This window comes from Hipposideros armiger, unplaced genomic scaffold (assembly GCF_001890085.2).
Source record: "Hipposideros armiger isolate ML-2016 unplaced genomic scaffold, ASM189008v1 scaffold_71, whole genome shotgun sequence".
Classification (NCBI taxonomy): Eukaryota; Metazoa; Chordata; class Mammalia; order Chiroptera; family Hipposideridae; genus Hipposideros; species Hipposideros armiger.
Window position 1 is genome coordinate 3,304,370 of NW_017731421.1, and position 21,651 is coordinate 3,326,020.

Consider the following 21,651-nt stretch of genomic DNA (forward strand, 5'->3'; position numbering starts at 1 on the left):
ACCATAAAATTATTTTCGTTGCTACTCTATAACTGTAATTTTGCTACTGTTATGAATCGTAATGTAAATATCTTTTTGTTTTCCGATGGTCTTAGGCAACCCCTGTGAAAGGGTCATTCGACCTCCAAAGGGGTCGCGACCCACAGGTTGAGAACCGCTGCTCTAAAACAACCATCCCATGACACATTACTGTAAAGCACATCTCTGTGGCGACAGAGAGAATGGACTTTCCCATTCGGGGTCCACATTTGCCCAACTGAAGCATTACTGTAACGGGTTCTTTGGGGACTCAGACAATAGGAATGGGTACACAGCAAGGTTTTGCAGTGACCTCGGTTTCCACGTCCACCTGACTGTGTTGGACTCCCTACTGCAGAATATTACAGGGAGGGCCTGGGGTACTTCAGAAATGGCTCAAGAGTCTCTGGTTCCAGGTGACTTGCCCCAGCTAGCACTCTAGACGCTATTACTCCCACTGGGAAACTGGCCATGTCTAGGATGTCGTGGCAGAATGAGTTTCAAGCACTTACTTTCATCATTAGAAACATTCCCCAGAGATGTGTGGCTGGAATAACGTTTGTTTTCACTTTCGTTGAGACATCTTTCAATCCAGCTCTCTGGAAAAAAAAAAAAGAAAATCATACAGTTGCAGAATTGCTGTTGGTGTTTGTAAAGAGATAAGAACAGCATAAAGTAGATTTAAATGCCCTTCAGGTTTTATCTGAGATCTGCCCTGACTGGAAGTATTTACAAGAAGGTCCACGGGAACCATTTGCTGAGCAGTTTGGAGGCAAAATGGTAATTAGAAGCCCCGCTTGAGTGTTTCTTGGTCAAATTCTACTAATTCTGGAGTATTTGTTGCCCAATAGTACCAATGGAGGATTATCTTTTTTCAAACAGAAGATAGTGGTCCTACGAAGTAGTTTGTAAAACATAATTTGATCCATTGAATCCCTGGTGGTGGTTTGCAGACTTGTAAATTAGCAGCAGGACCCTTCCTTCAAACAAAACCTAAGAGAACAGCAGATAAAACCCTGTGGTCTCTGGCTGACATGGAGACGGAGGGCAGGGGATCTTGCAGCTCACCTGCTTTTGCCCAGTGACCCATTAAGGGATCTTCCAAGCACAGACCAAAGCCACTGCAGGAGATACCAAAAACTCTGTAACAGCTACGTAGTACTTTTAAAATCCAAAAGACTAAGGTTTTGAAAATCCACTTCCAAAGGCTACAAATTTACATTCCACNTATATGATCTCCTGATTTATGACCAGTGGGTAAAAAATATTCTTTTCAGCAAAAGGTGCTCTATCAGTCAAAAATTAAAAATAAAAACAGAATGACTCCTCCTTTAGACCATACGCAAAAATTCCAGATGGACTGATAAAATAAAAGTAAAAGGTAAAATAATAAAACTTCTAGATAATAACATGAAAAAATATCTTTATGACCTGGAGGTAGGCAAAAGTTTCTTAATAGGACACAAAGACCACTAACTATACAGGAAAAACATTGAGAAACTGAGCTTTACTACAATTAAGAACTGTTTGTCAAAAGATACTACTAAGAGAATGTAAAGACAGATCACAAACTGAGAGAAGATGCTTGCACTACTTTCATCTGATGAACATCTCCTATTCAGAATAGAAAAACAACTCTTACAGATCATTAAGGAAAACATACTGAGCACAATTTTTTAAAAATGGAGGGAGGCTAGACTTTGGATGGTGAACCCACAATACAACATACAGATGATGCATTATGGAATTGTACCCTTGAATCCTATATAATGTTATCAATCAATAAACTTAATAGATTACAAAAAAAAAAAAAACAAAAACAAAACCCCCTGACAGGCAAAAGACCTGAACAGGGAGTTCACAAAAGAAGATATCCAGAGAATGTTCAGAGCACCAATCCTTCTCAAACTCTTCCAAAACATGGAAGAGTAGGGAACGCTTCCAAATTCACGTTACAAGGCCAGCGCTACCCTGATAGCAAAGCCAGGAAGACACTACAAGAAAAGAAAACTATACACCAATATCCCTTACGACTATCGATACAAAAATCCTCAACAAAATACTAGCAAACAAAATTCAACTGTGTGATAAAAGGATTATATGCCATGACCAAGAGGGATGTTTTTATTCCCTGAAAGAAAGGATGGTTCAACATACCAAGATCAATTGATGTAATTAACCATATTAACAGAATATCCACATGATCATCTCAACTGACGCAGAGAAAGCATTTGACAAAATTCAATACCGTTTCGTGATAAAAACACTCAACAAAATAGAAAAAGAAGAAAATATTAACATAATAAAAGTCTTTATGAACAACCCACAGCAAACACCATACTCAACGGTGAAAGACTGAAAGCTTTTTCACTAAGATCAGGAACAAGACAAGGATGCTCATGTTTACCGCTTCTATTCAACATAGTACCGGGAGGCCTAGTCAGAGCAATTAGAGAAGAAGATTACCCGCACAAAAAATACCTGTTGGAACTGATAAACAAATTCAGCAAAGTTGCAGGATACAAATCAGCACACGAAAATTAGCTGTATTGCTCTACATTAACAATGGATAACCCAAAAAGGAAATAAAATGATTCTATTTACAATAGCATCTAAAAGAATAAAATATTTAGGAATAACCTTAACCAAGGAAGCAAAAGACTTGTACAGTGAAAACTATAAAATGCTGCTGAAAGAAATTAAAGAAAATACTAACAAATGGAAAGGCATCCTATGTTCATGGGTTGCAAAACTTAATATTTTTAAGATGTCAATACTACCCAAAGTGATCTACATATTGAATGTAATCCCTATCAAAATCCCAATAACATTTTTTTTGCAGAAATAGAAAAATCGATCCTAAAATATATATGGAATCTCAAGGGACCCTGAATAGCCAAAACAATCTGGGAAAAAAAAGAACAAAGTTGGAGGTATCATATTTCCTGATTTCAAAACTTAGTACAAAGCGACAGTAATCAAAATAGTTTGGTACTAGCATAAAGACAGATATACAGACCAATAGAATAGAAAAGAGAGACCAGAAATGAACCCTTGCATACATGGTTAAATGATTTTTGACAAAGGTGTCAAGAGCATTCAATAGGGAAAGGTTAGTCTTTTCAACAACTGGTGTTGGGAAAACTGAGTATCTACATGCAAAAGAATGAATTTGGACTCTTACCTTATACCATATACAGAAATTAACTCAAAATAGATAAAGACTTAAACATAAGAGATAAAACTTTAAAACTCTTGGAATAAGACAGAGAAAAGGCTGCATGATATTGGATTTGGCAATGATTTCTCAGACATGACACCAAAAGCATAGGTAACAAAAGAACTATAGATAAACTCAACTCTGTCAAAATGAAAAACTCCTGTGCATCAAAGGCACAATAACAAACTAAAAGGCAACCCATGGAAGAGAATAATTGCAAATCATATATCTGATAAGGGGTTAATATGCAGAATATACAAAGAACTCCTACAATGAGACAACAAAAAATAAGCAATTTGGTTAAAAAAATGGGCAAAAACTTGAAGAGGTATTTCTCCATAGAAGATATACAAATGATCAATAAGCACATGGAAAGATACTCAACATGACAAATCATTAGGGAAATCAAAACCATGAGATATCACTTTCCGCCCATTAGGATGGCTGTTATCAATAAAACAAAAAATAAGCATTGGCAAGAATGTGGAGAAACTGGAATTCTTGTGCATTTCTTGTGGAAATGTAAAATGGTACAGTATGGCAATTCTTTAAAATATTAAACACAGAATTACCATGTGATCCAGCTATTAATTCTGACTCTGGGTACATAGTCAAAATAATCAAAAGCAGGACCTTGAACAGATATTTGTACACCCATGGTCAGAACAGCACTATTCTCAATAACCAAAAAGTGAAAACAACCCAAATGTCTATAAATGGATGAATGGATAAACAAAATACGGTATATGCATATAATGGAAGTCATTCAGCCTTAAAAAGGCAGGAAATTCCGACACATGCCACAACATGGGTGAACCTTGAAGATATTATGCTAAGTGAACTAAGCCAGTCACACAAGGAAAAATACTGTGTGATTCCAATTATATGAGGTACTTAGAGTGGTCAGGTCATAATACTAGTTGCCAGGGACTAGGAGGAAAGGGAATGGGAAGTGATTGTTTACTAGGTACAGAGTTCCAGTCTGGGAAGATGAGAAAAGCTCTGTAGATGAATGNAATCACCCTAGGAAGGCATTTTTACCTGCTTGGCAAGTCTCAGCAATTCCCAATACTGACATGATACAGAATATGCTCTTTGAACACAGAGGAATTACAATAGAAAACAACAACAGGAAGATAACTGAGAAATACCAAAATGTTTGGAAATTAAGCAAGAGATTTCTTAATAAACCAGAGGTAAAAGAAGTCTTCACCATAGGAACTGGAAAATAAGTTTAACTGAATGATAATGAAAGTATGACATCAGAAAAATCATGGGATAGTTAAGCAGTGCTTAAAGGAAAATTCATAACTTTAAATGTCTATCTTATTATAGAAAAGGTTGAAAATCAGTGATCTAGGTGTATATCTCAAAAGCTAGAAAAAGACAACTCAACTCAAAGAAAGTAGAAGGAAGGAGACAATATAGATAAGAGCAGAAATAAATTAAATAGAAAAAAAATGTAAGTTGAGAAAAACAACAAAACCAAAACTTGGACCTATGAAAAGACTAATAGAATTGACACATTCTGGCAAGATTGATAAAGAAAAACAGAGAAAGCATAAATTGCGAATACCAGAAATGAAAGGAGAACATCACTAATGGGTGCTAAAAACATAACAAAAAGTAATAAAAGGCAAATTTAAACAACGTTGTGTAAATAAATTGGAGAATTTAGATGAAATGAGTCCCTTAAAAATAACAATTTGCTAAGAGTATAAAACAAGAAAGAGAAATATGAACAATCCTATTGCTATTTTAAAAATTGAATTAATAAAACTTCTCCTCAAAGAAAAATACAAACCCAGAGAACTTCAGTGCTGAATTCTTCCTAATAATTAGGAAGTAAACAATGCCAATCTTACACAAACTTTTCAGAAGAAATTAAAAAGAAGAAACTTCCCACCTTTTTAATGAGGCCTGGACGAGTATAATTATGACACCCAAACCTGACAAGGACATGTGAGAAAGGAAAATCATAAGCCAATAATGTCTCATGAACACAGATACCAAAATGCTTAGATTTAAAAAAAATATATAATAGTTCTCACCAAGTGCAGTTTATTTCAGAAANACGTAGCATAATGCTCATTCCATCCATTAGACCAAACTGTGGCTCGCGAGCCACATGCAGCTCTTTGGGTACGTTCCGTCTCAAAAGTTTTCCGACCCCTGGAAGAGCCAATCCTGTCCCTCTCAACAATTTAAAAATTATTCAAGAGCCATAAATATATTTCTACATACTCACCATTATGTGAATAATACCCTTTAAAAATTTTATAAATGAAACTATGATAGTTTTGTTTTATTTTCATTTTCAATTTTACTTCAGAGGCTTGCGAGCCGCAGTTCACTGACCCTGGGCTGCTCTTTCGTCTCAAAAGTTTGCTGACCCCTGCCTTAGACCATCTACTATTCGTTTGTTGGTTGGTTGGTTGGTTGGTTCATTCATTCATTCATTCATTCAACATCAGCTAAGTACAGTCCATTTTTTTATAATACTTGTTTTGAAAATAAGAATGTGCCCCAATGCAAGTAATACATTAGAGAATGATTTGAGCACAAACATTGTGTTTTCCTGTGCTTGATTTATTCTGTAAGAAATATGAGGTGAATGCAGGAAACCGCACTTAGCTGAACGGAGCCCCACAGCAATATGCAAAATTCACACATGCTCACACCTCAAACGCCTGCCACCTACTTTCATTCACCATGTGTGTTACGAGCCACACCTGCCCAGATGACCCAAGTTCCACCACTTCACAATAACTCTTGGGCTGCAGCCCTTCCGACGTCCACTTCCAAAAGCAAACCTCAGGTCTTTTCCAACGTGAAGTGTCACATTTATCGTAGTTGTTTATCTCTGAGCCATTTAACATGGGCGAAACTGTGCTATCATTCTTATTAGGTTCTTTTTTTTTTTAATGTATCACAGAAAGATTTTGAGTGTTGTGCCTCTCGCTTATTTTTCCAGGAAACTGTGGTTTTTACTGTGTCATTTTGCAGAGCGGTGGTGATTTTTAGGAATGCCCAGGTAGTGCTACAGCAGAGCCGACTCTCGCGATGGCTATGTGCTTTGGCATGGGGCAGTCTCCTGTCACCATCTGTATAATATGGGAACTGGCGTTTATTGGTCACCTACGTCAACATGCCAGGCCCTTTACATTACGTTACCTCACTGAATTCTGACAACTCTCGGAAGTGAAGATTTTCATCTCCATTTTTCCTAGAAAGCAACTGAAGCTTAGAGAGATTGAGTAAGGTGACTCCTCGTAATTCAAAGAGCCAAGGAAAAGGTCGCTAGTGAACACCTTAGTAACATATTGTAAAAAGTAAGCTACGTGGAGAGAGGGGACGGCAAACTCAGACAGCGGGGAGAAATGCTGGGATTCTGTTTTGTATGCCATGTTCCAACAAACTGCTCTTTTAGAAGCTGCTTCCAAAATTGTAAATAAGCAGCGTGTGTTGGGGGGAAATATCCAAGAGGCGGAACAGGAGCCAGCTTGTTAAGAGAATATGGAAATCTGGTATTTCTGAGGAAACACTGAACAGCAGAGAAATTCAAAACACTGAAATGCTACCCCTTCCAGATATCGAATGCACACTCGAGAAACGAATGGCTAGTAATGTTTTCAGAGCTGTGACGGCACATGGTGGGTGTCTGTCATCCCATCAGATCCCCAAGCGCATTTGAATACAAATCTCCAGGATTCGTTTCCGAACTCTCCAGAATGTCTCCACTCAGACCTTCTAATCCCTTCAATCCTGGCATGTCTTCCCTGGCAACAGTCATGGCTGATTCTGGGTGGCATCTACTGAAATGTGCAGCCTCTTCCTCTGCCAAACCATAACACCCAAAGCAATTTCTGTTGTTCTGGGCCAGCTCCTGGTCTTCCTAGCTAGGTATTCACACCTATTTACTGCACACATATGTGGGCACACACAACGACACGCTTTCCACCCCCACCCCTTTCGGCAGAAACAGGGAGCTGAGAGAAACACTCTGTCACCCATTTGCCTGTGTCAGTGTTAAAACTGGAGTCCTTAAAAGGTCCTATTCTTGAAGGTGAGAATCCCCAGTGATTGGCAGGGCACCCTATGAAGAACTCTTGGCAATACTCCAGAAAGGAGCTGGCCTAAACACCAAAGAGAGGGCAACACCTGCTCACAAGAGTTCAAGTCAAGTTCAAGTTCATGGCTGTGCCTCTCCTCCATACTGCCCAACACTATAGAGAGATGAAAGCAAGGTTACAAGAAGGGAGAGAGGATTGGAAGTGCCATTAGGAAAAGAGAGAAGAAATCTCACCCAGGAACCCTTTCCCCTTCCCACTGCTCCCACTCAAGGTCTCTCTGACCCCATGATCTAGGCCTGTAGCCATTCTGCTACCCAGCTCTTCTCTCTAGGGCAACAGAGAATAAATTTGGTCTCTCTTGCACATGACAGATCTAGAAATAAAGCCATCATGCCTCCATTTTTCTGGTCAACGTAACGTACTTTGTTTCAGTTCTTCCTTGCAAGAAATTGTTCCCACTTCTTTGCCATCCAATTCACCTGCTTCTGGCTGTCTTCTAGTTAATCCATGTCCACTTGAACATGTGGCACCTTGAACAGGATGGACTCTCGGAGGGCCAGATGGTGGTCTGAGTAGTGCCAAGAATGGCAGAACCATCACCTCCGTTGTTCCGACACTTGGCGTTCTCAGAGCATTCAAAGGCTTTGCATTCCAGCGTGCATGGATGGGGTACTCTGAAGTATCTAAACAGGCAATGGGCGTTGGGCCCACAGATACTCTTTGTCCTTTGTCTTCTTCCCTAGCAGGACCCTCAGCAGTGGCATCTGCAACATGTGTCCCATAACTCAGGTTGCTCCACATGATTGGAAGGCCCCTATTTAAGTCACCTGAAGTAAATGTACATACTTTGAAACTATGAACAATGGATTTTGGTTTTGCAAAGACCAAGAATTCCTCAACCAGAATGACACGTATATTGAAGTTTCGATAACAAGCTGTGTTCATCTATCTTATTTATTTGTGCATTATGTGATTTAAAAATTAATAAGGCCACCATATATGGAGCTCTCATGGACCAGGCATTATGTAAATGTATTCTATACACCCTCATACTTAATCCTCATAACAGCCCTACGAGGTAGGTGCTATTAACATGCACACTTTAGAGATGACAAAACCAAGGCTCAGAAGGATTAGGTGACTTGTCCAGCATTCAAACTCAGGTCATAACCACAACGTTTTCCTCAAGTATGAACTGAGCTCTCCTTCTCCTATGTCCCAGACAAGTCTCCAGAACACGGTATCAATATTACAACACTGATGTCTGCCTTGCTTTAGAATTTCCGCTCAAACTCTACTTACATATTACAACTTTTGCTAAATTCATTTACATATTTCTTTGCCAGCCTTTGTTATACATAACAGGCTCTTCAGATTAGAACTTAAACATATTAAGAATGGAGTCCACCTTATTCTATTTCTTTGGACTCTCCACTAGTGCCTGGTATAAAGCGTTTCTTATAGTCTGGCCTCAATAAATGTTACATTATTGACACACGTGATGTCAAAGAATGCACAGCATATAGATATGTCCACACATCTAATAACTTTTTTTTTTTACCACATAGGCATGAAAAAGTACAACACATCAAAGGCTATTTTCTAAATAAAGTAAAATTCAACATGTATTTTGTGCCTTCCAGGTACAAGAAGCTGTGGTAAAAAGGAGCTGTGATATAGACATGAGCAAGACGGGCTTGTGCCCTCTAGTCGTCATCTAGAAAACGAGGCAGATGCTACTCCCTAAGCTCATGAGTGCAAAGACCCTGTTGGTTTTGTTCACCACGTTGTACCCAGTGGTTGGCACTATAGATGTTGCAGGATAAATATGTGTTGTTGAATACATTACTTTTTTCAAAAAAAACATTAAGTTCCTACTGTGTGCCAGGTACAGCACAAGGTATTTTCACATACGTGGTTTAAATGAAACCTCAGAACAATATTATGTGGTATGTTGTAATATATTTATAGAAAACGAAAACTAAGGCTTGAAGCAATAGTTCTAACACAAGGCAGGCTGTGATCAGTGCTGTGACACTGGCACTTCTGAGACATAGGAGGAGAGCTCAATTCACACTTGGATAATTTCCGGCTCCCAACATAAAAATCATCTGACTTTTTAGTAAGGACTAAGCTTACACTAAGTGCCCAAAAGGATCTACCAATAGCTGTGAGCATAGGCTCCTGGGCCGCGAAGCATCCCTTCTCCTGACTCCTCTGCGAAGATGGGCAGGAAGCAGGATGCTGATAATGCCTGTGGATTCATTCACTTTATGAGGCGTTTCACCCACGCTCCTTAGAGACAGGTCTTCATGTCTCCCCACTTTGGATCAGAGATTTGAAGTCCCCAATTTGAAACAGCTGTCTCGAGTGAGGTTAGGCAGAGCCATAAATGGTAATCGGGTTTTCTAAGAGCCTTGGTTCCCTTTGCAGCAGCAAAGAACAGCCAGGAAGCAGCTGTGTCAGGGACATGGCACGTCCAAGGCAGTCCCAGGCTCAGAGCAGTGCTTCAAGAACACCGCATTGGCCCGGCAGGAGGAGCCGACTAAGATGGTTATCCTAAGTCAGGTAACCCTTCAAGTTTACAGAGCACAGTGACATGGAGAAGCCGACCTGGGCTTCTCAGTCCACCTCATGACACTGAAATTCACCACGCTTTACAGATAAGGAAACTGGGGTTTAGAACATGGCAGTGGCTTGGGCAAGGTCGCACAGTTAGAAGGATTAAAGTCCGAATTCAAACCCAGATCTCCAGTCTCCAAAGCCTCTATTTCTTCTTCTTGCTGCCTCATATTGGCCACAGACCAGCTGTTCTCTCTTAGACTACCCCTCTACCCATCCATTCATTCATTTTCCAAATAATTATCAAGTGCCTACAATGTAAAGTTCCAACAGAAGAGATGGACAAACACTCTTTAACAGGAAGCCAGTGTTATCTCTTGCAGACCAGGGTCTCAGGACCTGAAAATACCTTATTTGTTTATGTATTATTTTCATTATTATTTTCCCCACCTTAAAAATGTCAGTTCTAACAACCTTATCTATTTTGTTCAGTGCTTAGTCCCCAACAGCCGGGAACAGTGTCAGGCACACAGCTGGTGGTGATGGTTGTGATGAAGTCAAACAGGGTGAAGGAACAGAGCACGGTGGATGGGGATCGTCCCCCAGGAAAGCCTGTGAGAAGAAAGTGTTGGAGCAGCGACAGAGTGCAGTGAGGGAGCAAGGTCCCTGAAGGCTCAGAGTGGGGACCACTAAGGCCCTGGGCAGGGATCCTAGGTGACCTGTTTAAGGAATGGCCCGAAGCCCCAGAGCTGGTATGGAGTGATCAAGAGGGACACAGGACAAGATGAAATAGAAGACAGAGGCAGGCCAGGAAGAATGTGGCCTTTGCAGTTAGAACAACTAGATTTCAAATCCAAGCTCTGCCGCTTACTAGCTGTGTAACATCGGGGTGGCTCCTGAACCTTCCGAAAACCCTACCTCCCAGGTTCTCCAAAGATGAACTGAAATGATACAGATGAAGCGCTTAGAATGCCTGGCTTTGTGGACCATGGGAAGATGAAAGCATGGTCTCCATCCACCAGGAGCTCCCAGCCGAGTGACGGGAACAGACAGCAGTGGTGATGTCTGCTATTCACTGAGCACCCCCCCCCCAGTCATCTGCTTGCTTCACATGCCTCATCCTCCCAGCAACAGAGACTTGAACAACTCTGACTTGTGAGGAGGAATCTGAAACTCAGAGAAGGTAGGTAAAGTCCCCCGGCTGGCTGGTGACCGAGCTGGGTCAGGTCTGCCTGCCTCCAAAGCCGGTTTGCACTCACTGCGGCACACTGCCTCAAGAAGCCAGCAGGTAACCAGGGTACATGCGTTATTATAATAAGGTGTGTAGAGACACAGAGAAGAGAGCTTCCAGCTTGCCCTGGGTGCTTGACACAGGAGATGGCATTTCAGCTTGTCCTTAAAAGATTTGACATCTGCCAGACCACGGAGGAAAGAAGGGCATTTGCGGCAAGGGGGTCACTCTCACGGACAAAGGCACAAAGTGGGTTCTGGGAAAGGTGAAGGGTTCATTGGCCCATGACCCACTGAGTGGTGGGAGACAGGTGGGAGAGCCCGCTGGGAGCAGATTGCAAAGGCCTCGCCCACCAGGCCAAAGCCTGCAGGCGGCTGGGAACTAGCCGTGATTTTTAAGCAGTGGGGGAGTAACCAAAGAGCTTTGTTTCTGAGGAACTGGGTGAGAACAGCGAGTTCTTGACTTATGCAATACCTGAAGAAAACGCCGCCTGACTTATAACGTGTCACCGGGTTTTAATAGAAGGCGTTATTCATACTCGTTCTATCAACAGCCTTTCAGGGCACTGTGCTGGAGCCTATTTTAGGAACTCAGAGCTTTAGAAATGCTACATAAAAGAGTCCACATGCAACCCTCACAGCTACCAAGGGGGGACAGGCCCCAGGTCCCTCTGGGGGAGCCAGAGCGCACCCCAATCTCCCCTCCCCCAGGCTCTGGTCATTACCAGTGGAACCGTGCCAAAGTGGCCTGCTTCTGTTTCCCACAGCTCCAGGGTACGCTTTCCTCTTGATCATTCTCTCTCAGCCCCTTTTTCTCTCTCCTCTGGACTCCCCACAGTGGTGACACACAGGATCTTGTGGATAGTCTGGGCCCCAGGAAGCACACAGCTGTGGCCTCTCCAGGAGAGAACTCAGATCAGTGGGTTGCCATGGCGACACCACAGGCCCTGCCCCTGCTTTTATTCCTTCCCTCACCCACCAAATATTGACTTAGTGCCAACTGTGTGCCAGGCTCTGAGGATCTAGTGATGAGAGCAGATCCCTGCTCTCAGGGAGCTTATGTTCTGTGTGGAGACAGACAAAAACAAGCAAGCAAGATGACTTCAGCGAGCAACGAGTGTTATGAAGAAAACAAAGCCATGGAATGGGATAGAGATGGGGCGGTATTTTTTAGGTTACAGGGACACTGAAGGCCTCTTGGAGGAGGTGACGTTGGAGCCAGTACAAAGGCCTGAGTTGGGAGTGGGCTTGGAGTGTGTGAGAAAGAGCCGGGAGCCAGGTGGTGGAGAAGGAGGAAGGGGCAGAGCGGTAGGAGATGATGTCGGGAAGTTAGGAAGGGCCGAACGTTTGCAGGGACTTGCTGGCCATAGTGAGAACTTCACATTTATTCCAAGTGTGCTAAGAAGCCCCTGGAGGGCTTTCCACAAGCGGTGCGACCTCCACTGGCTCCGAAAGGGTAGCCTACGAGGGGCTCTCCATTCATTCATCCCAGTATTTGTTTACCAACTATTTATGGGGTACCATGAGCCAGGCACTGGGCTGCACAGTAGGGAGACAGCAGGGAACAAGGCAGACACAGTTTCTGTCTTCATGGAAGGTTAGAGTTTAGTGTGGGAGACAGCTATTACATAATCACCCAAAAAGAGATGCAATTACCAAGAGACCCAATCTGTGAGTGTCAAGGAAGCTTCTCAGAAGAAGCAGCATTACACTGAGAATGAGAAGGCACGGTGCCACCAGCCCAGGTGAAGAGGGAACAGGGTTCCTGGCAGAAGAAATCGCATGACAACGGCCCTGAAGCTGCCAGGAGAAGGATGTGTTCAAGAAACTGACAAGCATCCCGAGTGCAAATGTATACATGCAGCCGGGTATTAATTTAACACGTGTTTACTGAGACTTCCTGTTTGCCTAGCACTCTGTCAGATGCCATGGGGCATGCGCCCATCACAGCCCTGCCTCTGTACTCAGGGCTGGGGTAAGGAGCTTAGACTCTATGCAATAGGTGGTTGGGAACCTCTAAAAGTTTTTGAGTCGAGTGCAGCATAAGCAACACAGTTCTGTGGGCAGCTCCATCCGGTGCTGCCAAACACAGCCTTAGGGGGAGAGAACAGGAAGCAGGGGACCATATCACTCATCATCCAAACCTGGACACTTTCGAGATTGGAAATTGGCGTTATTAATAATTTTTAAAGGACCATATGTGTACACCAGGACTGTCCCAGGCAAACTGGGATTTCATGGTCCACCTTGGTAGGTGGCTGCAGTAAACGTCTTAGAGGCTTGAACTAGAACAACTGAGGTGAGACGAGAAAAGATAAGAACTCTGCCTTGTCTCTAGTTAACTGTATTCAGTCCTCTTGCTAATCCATGGGACCCCATCTCCCCATGTCTCTTCCTCATCTGCTGGGGTCTCAATCACAGAATGATGCAGTTGAGTCCAAGACGACACTAATGACATCCCCCAGAGTGTGGCTGCCCAAGGCAATCACCATTATTTTCATCAACAGCATCATCATAGCTCATGTCTTGAGCATCAGCTTTGTGCTCCAATGACAGGTATTCACATGGAATATCTCATTTAATCACAGCAACGTTAGGAGTAACATCATTCTCCCATTCACACAGATGTGTGGCTGGGACACAGAGGCGTGTAAAGGGCTTGGTCCACAGTTATCCCACACCCCGGGCCTCAGAGCATGTCCTCTTGGTCATCTTTGTCCCTGTAACTGATTGACACTCATGTCATATCGGCATCAGGATGCTTAACCGTTACTACCTACACTGAAACATCAGCCCATTTATTATCTGCTTCAAACCGGATGGCCTGGACCTGCCCCTCTGCAAAGGTTGGGACGAGGATTTGCTTCCTCTTTCAACTTACCAATTTACCCTCAGTGGCACGATTCCCAGACCATACTCCCACTCGCCCTCCTTTGTACTTCCTGAAAAGCACCCTCATCCGTTTGCCTCCTCTTTTCTTCCTTTCCTTAAAAATCTGAGCAGTGTTTTCCCCTTTCCCAATTCTAATATATTCCTTACAAAAATAACCCTCCCCAAACTCCCATTTCAGGTGTGCCTCAGTTTCCAATTAGTCCAATAAGAATATCTGCTTCTTTTTTTATAAAAAAGATTTTTATTGGGGAATTAGGGGATGGGAACAGTGCTGGGGGATTGGGGAAGGGGAACAGACAAGTTGCTGTCGTTTTTTGTTCTTCAATCTAGTTGTGGAGGACGTTGCTTCATTTGCCCAAGTTGGCACCATCATTGCGCTCTTCCCAGGAGAGGCAGATCAGTCGCCGGCTTCTGGACGGCCGCTCACTGCGGCGGCTGGCCACTCACGCTGGCTGCTGGCCACACACGGTAGCCCATGGCAACCCACTGCCACAGGGACTGCAGCCTACGCCGTCGCCAGCGACTCACGGCAGCCCAGCTCCAGGTTGAGCTGTTGTTCAGCATCTTAGCTGTGGAGGGCAGGTGTTCACTCGCCCTCATATGCGGGATCCGAACCGGGGCCCTCTGGCATCCCAAGCGAGTTCTTAACCATCGCGCCACTCGGCCGGCCCAAGAATATCTGCTTCTTAAGGCTATGGTGAGACTCAGATGATGATGATGTAGGAAAAGGCTGCTGATAAAGGCTAGTGTGCTAACTAAACACAAAGTGATATTATTCCTTTTACTATTTGTCTTTGTTAAACACCCCTGCAGCCCCAGTGCTTTCTCATCTGCCAAAACCACTCACTCTTTGTTTCCAGCTGCCTCTCCAGACCCCTAAAGTGTTCCCGCTGGCTGTCTTGGCTGTCCATTCGTATCCTGGGAAATATTTCCCGCAGGTCCAGAAACTAGCACACGTTGGTACCTGAACCAACCTAACTGTTGACTGCAGGGAGGAAGTCCCTCCCATCGGTCAGGGGGAGTCCAACACAGAGGAAAGAATGAGAAGACTGGACTTCTAAGCCTCGCTGTCTCACTAGTTCTGTGAACTTGACCAAGTATTTTAACCTCACTGAGCCTCAGTTTCCCTGTCTGTCACAGTTACGATAGCTCCCATTTTCTGAGCCCTCATTTTGTACCAAACACTGTGCTAAACTGTTTTCATGCCTCTTCTTAGAATTACTTCATGCATTGGTATTATAATCCCATTTTATAGATGGGGAAAGCAAGGCCCAGGTAGAAAGAAAGGCCTAGATGAGAAAAGATAAGAGCTTTGCCCTCCTTTTGGCTAACTGTATTCATTTCCCTAGCCAGTCTGTGTGGCCAGTGTCCCCATGTCTCCTCTTCACAAGCTGACGTCTCAATCTCTGCATGAGGCAGGTGAGTCCAATGTGACACTAATGACATCTCCTAGAATGCGACCTCCCAAGGCAAGCACCATCATTTTCATCAACAGCATCATCACAGCAGTAACTTGGCCAAGATCACACAGCTGGTCAGCAGCTGAGACAGGATTTGAATCTGACTCTAACCTAACATAACTGTTAACTTACACTATAATATCCATGGTTATATATGCCCTAAGGTCTCACTGTGAGACCTCAGCTGTGTCTGACATAATATCAAACTCAATGGGTGCACAGTAATGTTACTGCTCTTTCTCGCTTTAGGAAAACTCAATATATAAAACTCTAAAGTGGGCAAAGAGATTAACTGAGGCATCACTATTTGCCATATACGAGAATCAGCCAGGCAACCCCGAGGGTGCACAATGCCATTAGTTCACAAATCAGAGCTCTGCAACAGTCCCGAGAGACCAGAGAAAACGAAAGCTAAGGTATTCGGTGCCATCTCCTGTCGAAGATAAATTCAATGTAAACGCAGATCTCTGCTCTGAAAATATCCATGCGAACACCAGATTTAATGTACACAATTGCGTAATGAGGTTGCATAAATTTCATTTCCCTTGACTTCCGAGGGGAGCACACCTACTATTGTACCTCCTAAGGTCAGTGACTTTTTCTTTGTTTCTCTATTATTACAATATTATTAAAACATATAAAAATCTGAAAACAGTTCCTGGAGCTGAGGCTACCCATCATGCATAGCATCCGATATTGACTCTTGACAGCATGTCTTTCCTAGGTTGTTTTCTTTTAACCTCTTCCCCAGACTTCAAACTAGCCTGAACTTTTAAGATATATCACCAAAACATCCTTTTCTTTTTTGTTTTCTGTGTAAATCTATCGCAGGAATTATATTTTAAAATGGGAAAAAGAGAAACATGTTCACCCACAATGCCACCGCACTAACATGTGAATGACTTGTCCTGTTTCCGTGTTGCTCCCCAGCCTCGTGTCCACATGTGCACATATGTGAGCTGTAACCCCAGTGAACACAGGATTTATATTCCTTTTCCTCTTCACATTCTATCATTTTCCCTATATTGCTGGTCTTCATATTTATCATGTTTAATAGATGCTCAGTATTCCTCTGAGCTAATGTTCCATTTTTATAATGTTTTAATGAACAGCTTGGTGCATACACCATTTTTCTTCTTTGGAATCATTGCCTGAGAATACCCAGAAGGAAAAGTAAGCGTGGGGGCCTAGTAACTAGTTACACATGAATGGTCTGAACTCCAGCCTTAGTACTTACTAGTTGCACGACATTAGGTCACGTCTCCAGTCCTCAGTGTCACCTTGTGTGTAATCTGCCTGCCTCCTCTTAGTGGTATGAGATTCCCGAGAAGGATGCGTGGAAAGCACTTAGCAGAGTGCTGGGCACAGAGCAATTTCTAGATACATGGAACCCTATGATTCCCTGGTGCCTGTTTATGACAGAGACACTCCCTCTCCCCCGCTTTTTTTTTTCCCAATGGTAGTGCAGCAGTAAAGAGCATGGACTGTGGCGCTCCACTGCCCGGTTCAAGTCTGACTTCCTCACTGTATGACCTTGGGCAAGTGACTTCACTTCCCTGAGCCTCAATTATTTTCATCAACAAAATGGGGGTAGTAATAACAGCTCCTCATGGAGTTCTATGAGAATTAAGTGATGAAGGAAGGCACAGAGAGTGCTTACATGATAAGCACTATACTTCTTAGCTATTAGAAGTTTTATATCACACCCACCCGCAAGGCATCCCACTGTAGTCCCCTCCTGCTATCACTCTTTCTGTTTGGTTCTTGGATCTGTGGTGCAGTGAAAAAGACACAGTCCTGGAAGCCAGGAAGACAAAATTCTAATCCTCTCTTTTCCGGTGACTAAGTGAGCTCTGCAGCACTAGACAAATTACTTAACCTCATGGGCCTCAAGGTCTTTCCTACATAGTATTTAAAAAGTCTACCCCATGGGTCATTATGAGGGTTAGGAGAAACACCATAAGCTCCTTAAGATTTGACTGCATCTTATTCATCCATGATTCCTTGCACCTAGATGGTACCTGGCACAGCAGAGCAGATCAGTGAGGACAGGAGGACAGAAAAAAGGGAGGGAAAGAAATGAATGAATGAAGCACCAACAGCAGGCCTGGCACCTAAGTAGGGGCACAAAAGAGTGTCAATTCATCTGCGGTTAATTTATCAAGTACTTTTTTTTACATAGAGCCTTGAGCAAGGCTTCCTAGAAAGCAAGCAAAGTGACGTAACGTCCTTCGTAATATGAAGCAGGGAATGATTTATATCTTAAGTCAATATTTATAGAGCACTGACTTGTGCAAGACGCTTGAGTAGACTGCTTTGCACTGTGCACAGGTAATAAGGACGCAGGTGGAAATCTGGAGATGCCAAGGAAGAGGCGTCAAGTAAACATGTTAAAATGAGGATGGGAGTTATGTGCCCTTTGGGTTCACGTGGGTGAGGGTGCTGCTCCGAGCGGGGAGAAAAACCACCAGCCCCTTCCTCACGACCGTGTTTCCAGCTGGCTTGGAGATGGCCTGGTTGAAAGTAAGCAGGGCCAGCGCTGCTGCCACAACAAGCCTCAGTGTAGGTACCCACTCGCTATACGGACTAATGCATGAAACTCAACCCCAGAGTGGCAGTTTCACTCGAGTATGAAATGGGAATGATCTCTCCCAGCAGAGACAGGTTTATGAGGTCGTGGCTCTGAAACGACTGAGCAGGGCAGAGGTGTGGTATTACATGTTGTTTGCTTCTTCTATGCGATCCTTGTGGAGGATGCATGGGGGGTCGGGGGAGGATGATGGGGAGAAAGCGGGTGTTAGAAGCAAGTGACACTCAAAGCTCCTTATGTTCACTGTGCTTTTCTAACATGCCAAGGCCCCGTACTGGTTCCTTTATATGCGTTACTTCATTTGATCCTCACAATACGGTATAAGGCGGGTATTATGCGTGGCCCCACTTGCCTGACAAGCAAACATAGTCTCAGAGAGGTTACATAAATTGCTGAGTTCATACATCTGGCCCATGGCAAAGCGAATTCTCACCAAGCCTATAGAATGCCACAGCCACAGCTGTTAATGGCTGCACTGATGACTGCAAACTCCCTGCTATTAATGATGGTATCAGTGACTGCAAACTGCAACATGCTGTGCAAATGAAGGTGCTGTTATTTTAACTCCAAGGCTTTTATGTCGAACCTATCAAAAGGAGCATCACATCTGTAAGCAATAGATAGGAAGCCCTTGATGATGTGTGTAAGATGGCAAATTTGCCAAAGTCACTGGCAGGCAGGGGACAGCTACCCAGCGCTGGCGCCAGGCTGAACTCGGAAGCTCTGATGATGGCCTGAGATGAAAGGCACAAAGGTGCCCCCCCAGGAAGGAGCACCCGTGGGTCCTCATTCAGCTGCCTCCTGCCAAAGACACATCGGGGTGCCCGTGGCAACCAGGCGCCCACTGACACCTGTGGCAGTGTGCTTCAAAGAACCGCACTGTGAGCTGGCATCTCTCACCAGGATTTGGGGTGGCCTGACCCCCTGAACTTCTGTATGCAAGTGGAGGCCAGGAGCTAGAACAGACGCCTCTAAAGTGGCCCTCCCAGTTCCAGGCAAGGAGGCAGCCTGGCTTCAAAATCAGACTAATGTGTGTTCAGATCTTGATTCGATCCCAGCTGTTTGGCCTGGACATGTTAACTAGGCTCTCTGAGCCTGTTTCCTCATCTGTAAAATAGGGGTAATAGTACCATGGGTTCGGCATGAGAATTAAATGGGGTAAAACATGCATTAGCATTTAGCACAATGCCTGGAAAAGGTTATACATTGTATTAACCTGCTACCCAGTTTTCAAAGGAAGTCATTTTATTTCTTTTAAAAAGTAATAATTTTGAACAAAATTCATTAAGTCAGCCTGCCATCAACTTCCAAAATGATTTCAATGTAGTTTCCTTCCATCCCATCCTCCCTCCTGTCTGTTCTTTCTTTCTTTCCTTCCTTCTCAAAAATGACCTATGTATCACTATATAGTCTCCAGGTAATATTTATAATCATACAGATTTGGTATTTCCATTTCTTTTTCTTTTTTTAACATCCCTCAATGCCAAGACAAACTTTGAACAAAACACAGGATCCACACGGAATCCTTTTTGTAGGTTCCTCATCTCTTGGATTCTTCTGGACCCCTCTGCCCTGCACGCTTGCCCGGCTGTGCTCCAGGCGCCTCCAGCCTCTGTGGGGAACTCGTGTCTGGTGCCTGCAGGGCCAGGCCTGGGTGGGCAGCTCTCCTGCTCCCTGCGGTCCCCTCAGCTGTGCCCTGCTGAGGTGGACGAGACGGGGAATGCCCTGCAGCCTGGGCACCCGCAGGAAACCCCAGTGAAGCAGAGAAATCATTCATTCTTCTAATCACAGCAAAGTTTTCAAACTTTAAAACGGTGCCTTGATTAGAAGAAAAGCTGTTGTTGTTTTTTTCCTACAAGTCTGGCATTTCTGAAAAGGTCCCCTACGCAAACCACAGCCACCTCAGAAACTCTGCCCACTGAATTGAAAATAAAAGTTCGTGGAGACCAAAGGCTCTCTCACAACAGCTGCTGAATGCTTTAGAAATCTTCTCGCCAATGCTTAAAAGTTGTAATGTTTTAACTGAGGGCCTCGAGCCCTCTGGCATCTTTCTTCCTTGTAAACTCTTCAGGGCTTCCTCAGCTAATGTTATTTATTTTCTATGATGTCAAATAATGCTTTATGGAGAAACTGTTTTGCTTTTGAAAAAGTCATCAAATAAAAGAAAAAAAAAACTCCTAGAAACAGAACTTTTAGCCTTTTTAGGGGTCATATAAGGATGATACAAAGTTAGTTGATTTTCTTTTTGGTGGAGCAAAGAACTTACAGGGGGCCCTCTAATCCCTCCCCCGCTCAAGGTTTATTATCAGCACAAATAAAACATGGGAAAACGTTTAAAGTAATCAACCAATTTCATCATAAATAGGTCTGAGTTTGTGCCATGGGCTCAGTTCTGGAACTTTATCAAATCCTAATAATTTCAATAGGAACTTGACCTGCCCACGAGTATTTAGACTCGGTACACACATTATAAATATGTCACATGTAGGAACATCCCAAATTTAGACTTATCATTCAGAAAAAGATGATGCAGAACTCAAAAAAAAATTACTCATGCTCATTTTTTTAAATTAGAAATTCTTCAGTGGCAACTTTCAAAGAAATACTTCCTTCTTCAAAAGTCCAATATGAGCTTGAAATGACTTCATGGCAATCAAAACAAAATGTCAACACAAACACATTGACATCATTTTCTTCATGAAATGCAGTTGTGTCTCAAAAAATACACCGATGCTGGCAGTGTAATTAGCGATCCCTATTCACTCTTTAGATGATTCAAATGACGGTTCAAATTCTAGCTCTAGAGCAGTTCACTTGTGTTGACTGAAGTGCATTTTCTCCAACGTGATGGATTCAGGGGGTTGGTGCTTAGGAAGTGCTAACTCTCCATTCCGATTAATAAAAACCTGCTAAATTCAGCAATCTCACTGAGGCTGTGTCTAAATAACGCTGACCTTTAGCACAACTGCATAGTCAGAAAACACTCAGGACACAAAACACTAACTAACCTTCACTGGGTTGCAACCTTTTCAAGGGCTTCCTTATTATCCCTTTAAATTCAAACAAGAGAACTACAACAATATAAATGCAACATGTCCAGGTTCACCTGTCTACTGATAATTATTGATGGCTCAGGGGAAGAGTATGCTTTTAAGTTTTACTGCGCATTTACCAACAACAACAAAAAGAAATTATATACATATATTTTAAAGTCATTCTGCTCTGAGGATCAGATCTGATGCACAGAAACCACAAAATCTACTGGCCCAAGTCAATCCAGCCCTAGTTGCCTAAATTTCAGCCATATTCAACAGAACACATAATGACTGGATTTAATGCTTTTCTGTTTTTTTATGACCTCACCTCTCTCCGTCTCTCTTTGCTGTCTCTCTAAAAAAGCCGTTAACATTTTAAAAACTCAGAAACCACACGTAGGTAAAAAAAAAAATCTAATGATAAAGACAAAAACAGAACAAATGGATATTGTCTCCTCACACTAAAAAAATATTGAACACATACAAAAGAATGAAATGCTTTCGCTGCATCCTGCGAAAATGAGCGTCAGAGAATGGTTTATTTGAAATTGCGTTTTCCACGTCCTGAAAA

The 21,651-nt window shown here is 43.0% G+C and overlaps 1 protein-coding gene across 1 annotated transcript in view; it reads right to left on the minus strand.

Moving 5' to 3' along the window:
- RFX4 (regulatory factor X4) overlaps window positions 1–21,651 on the minus strand; it is a 162,590-nt gene that overhangs the window by 131,003 nt on the left and 9,936 nt on the right. Inside the window, exon 2 of the mRNA XM_019642582.1 lies at window positions 531–617. Coding sequence (XP_019498127.1) covers window positions 531–617 — 87 coding nt within the window. The remainder of the gene's footprint in view (window positions 1–530; window positions 618–21,651) is intronic.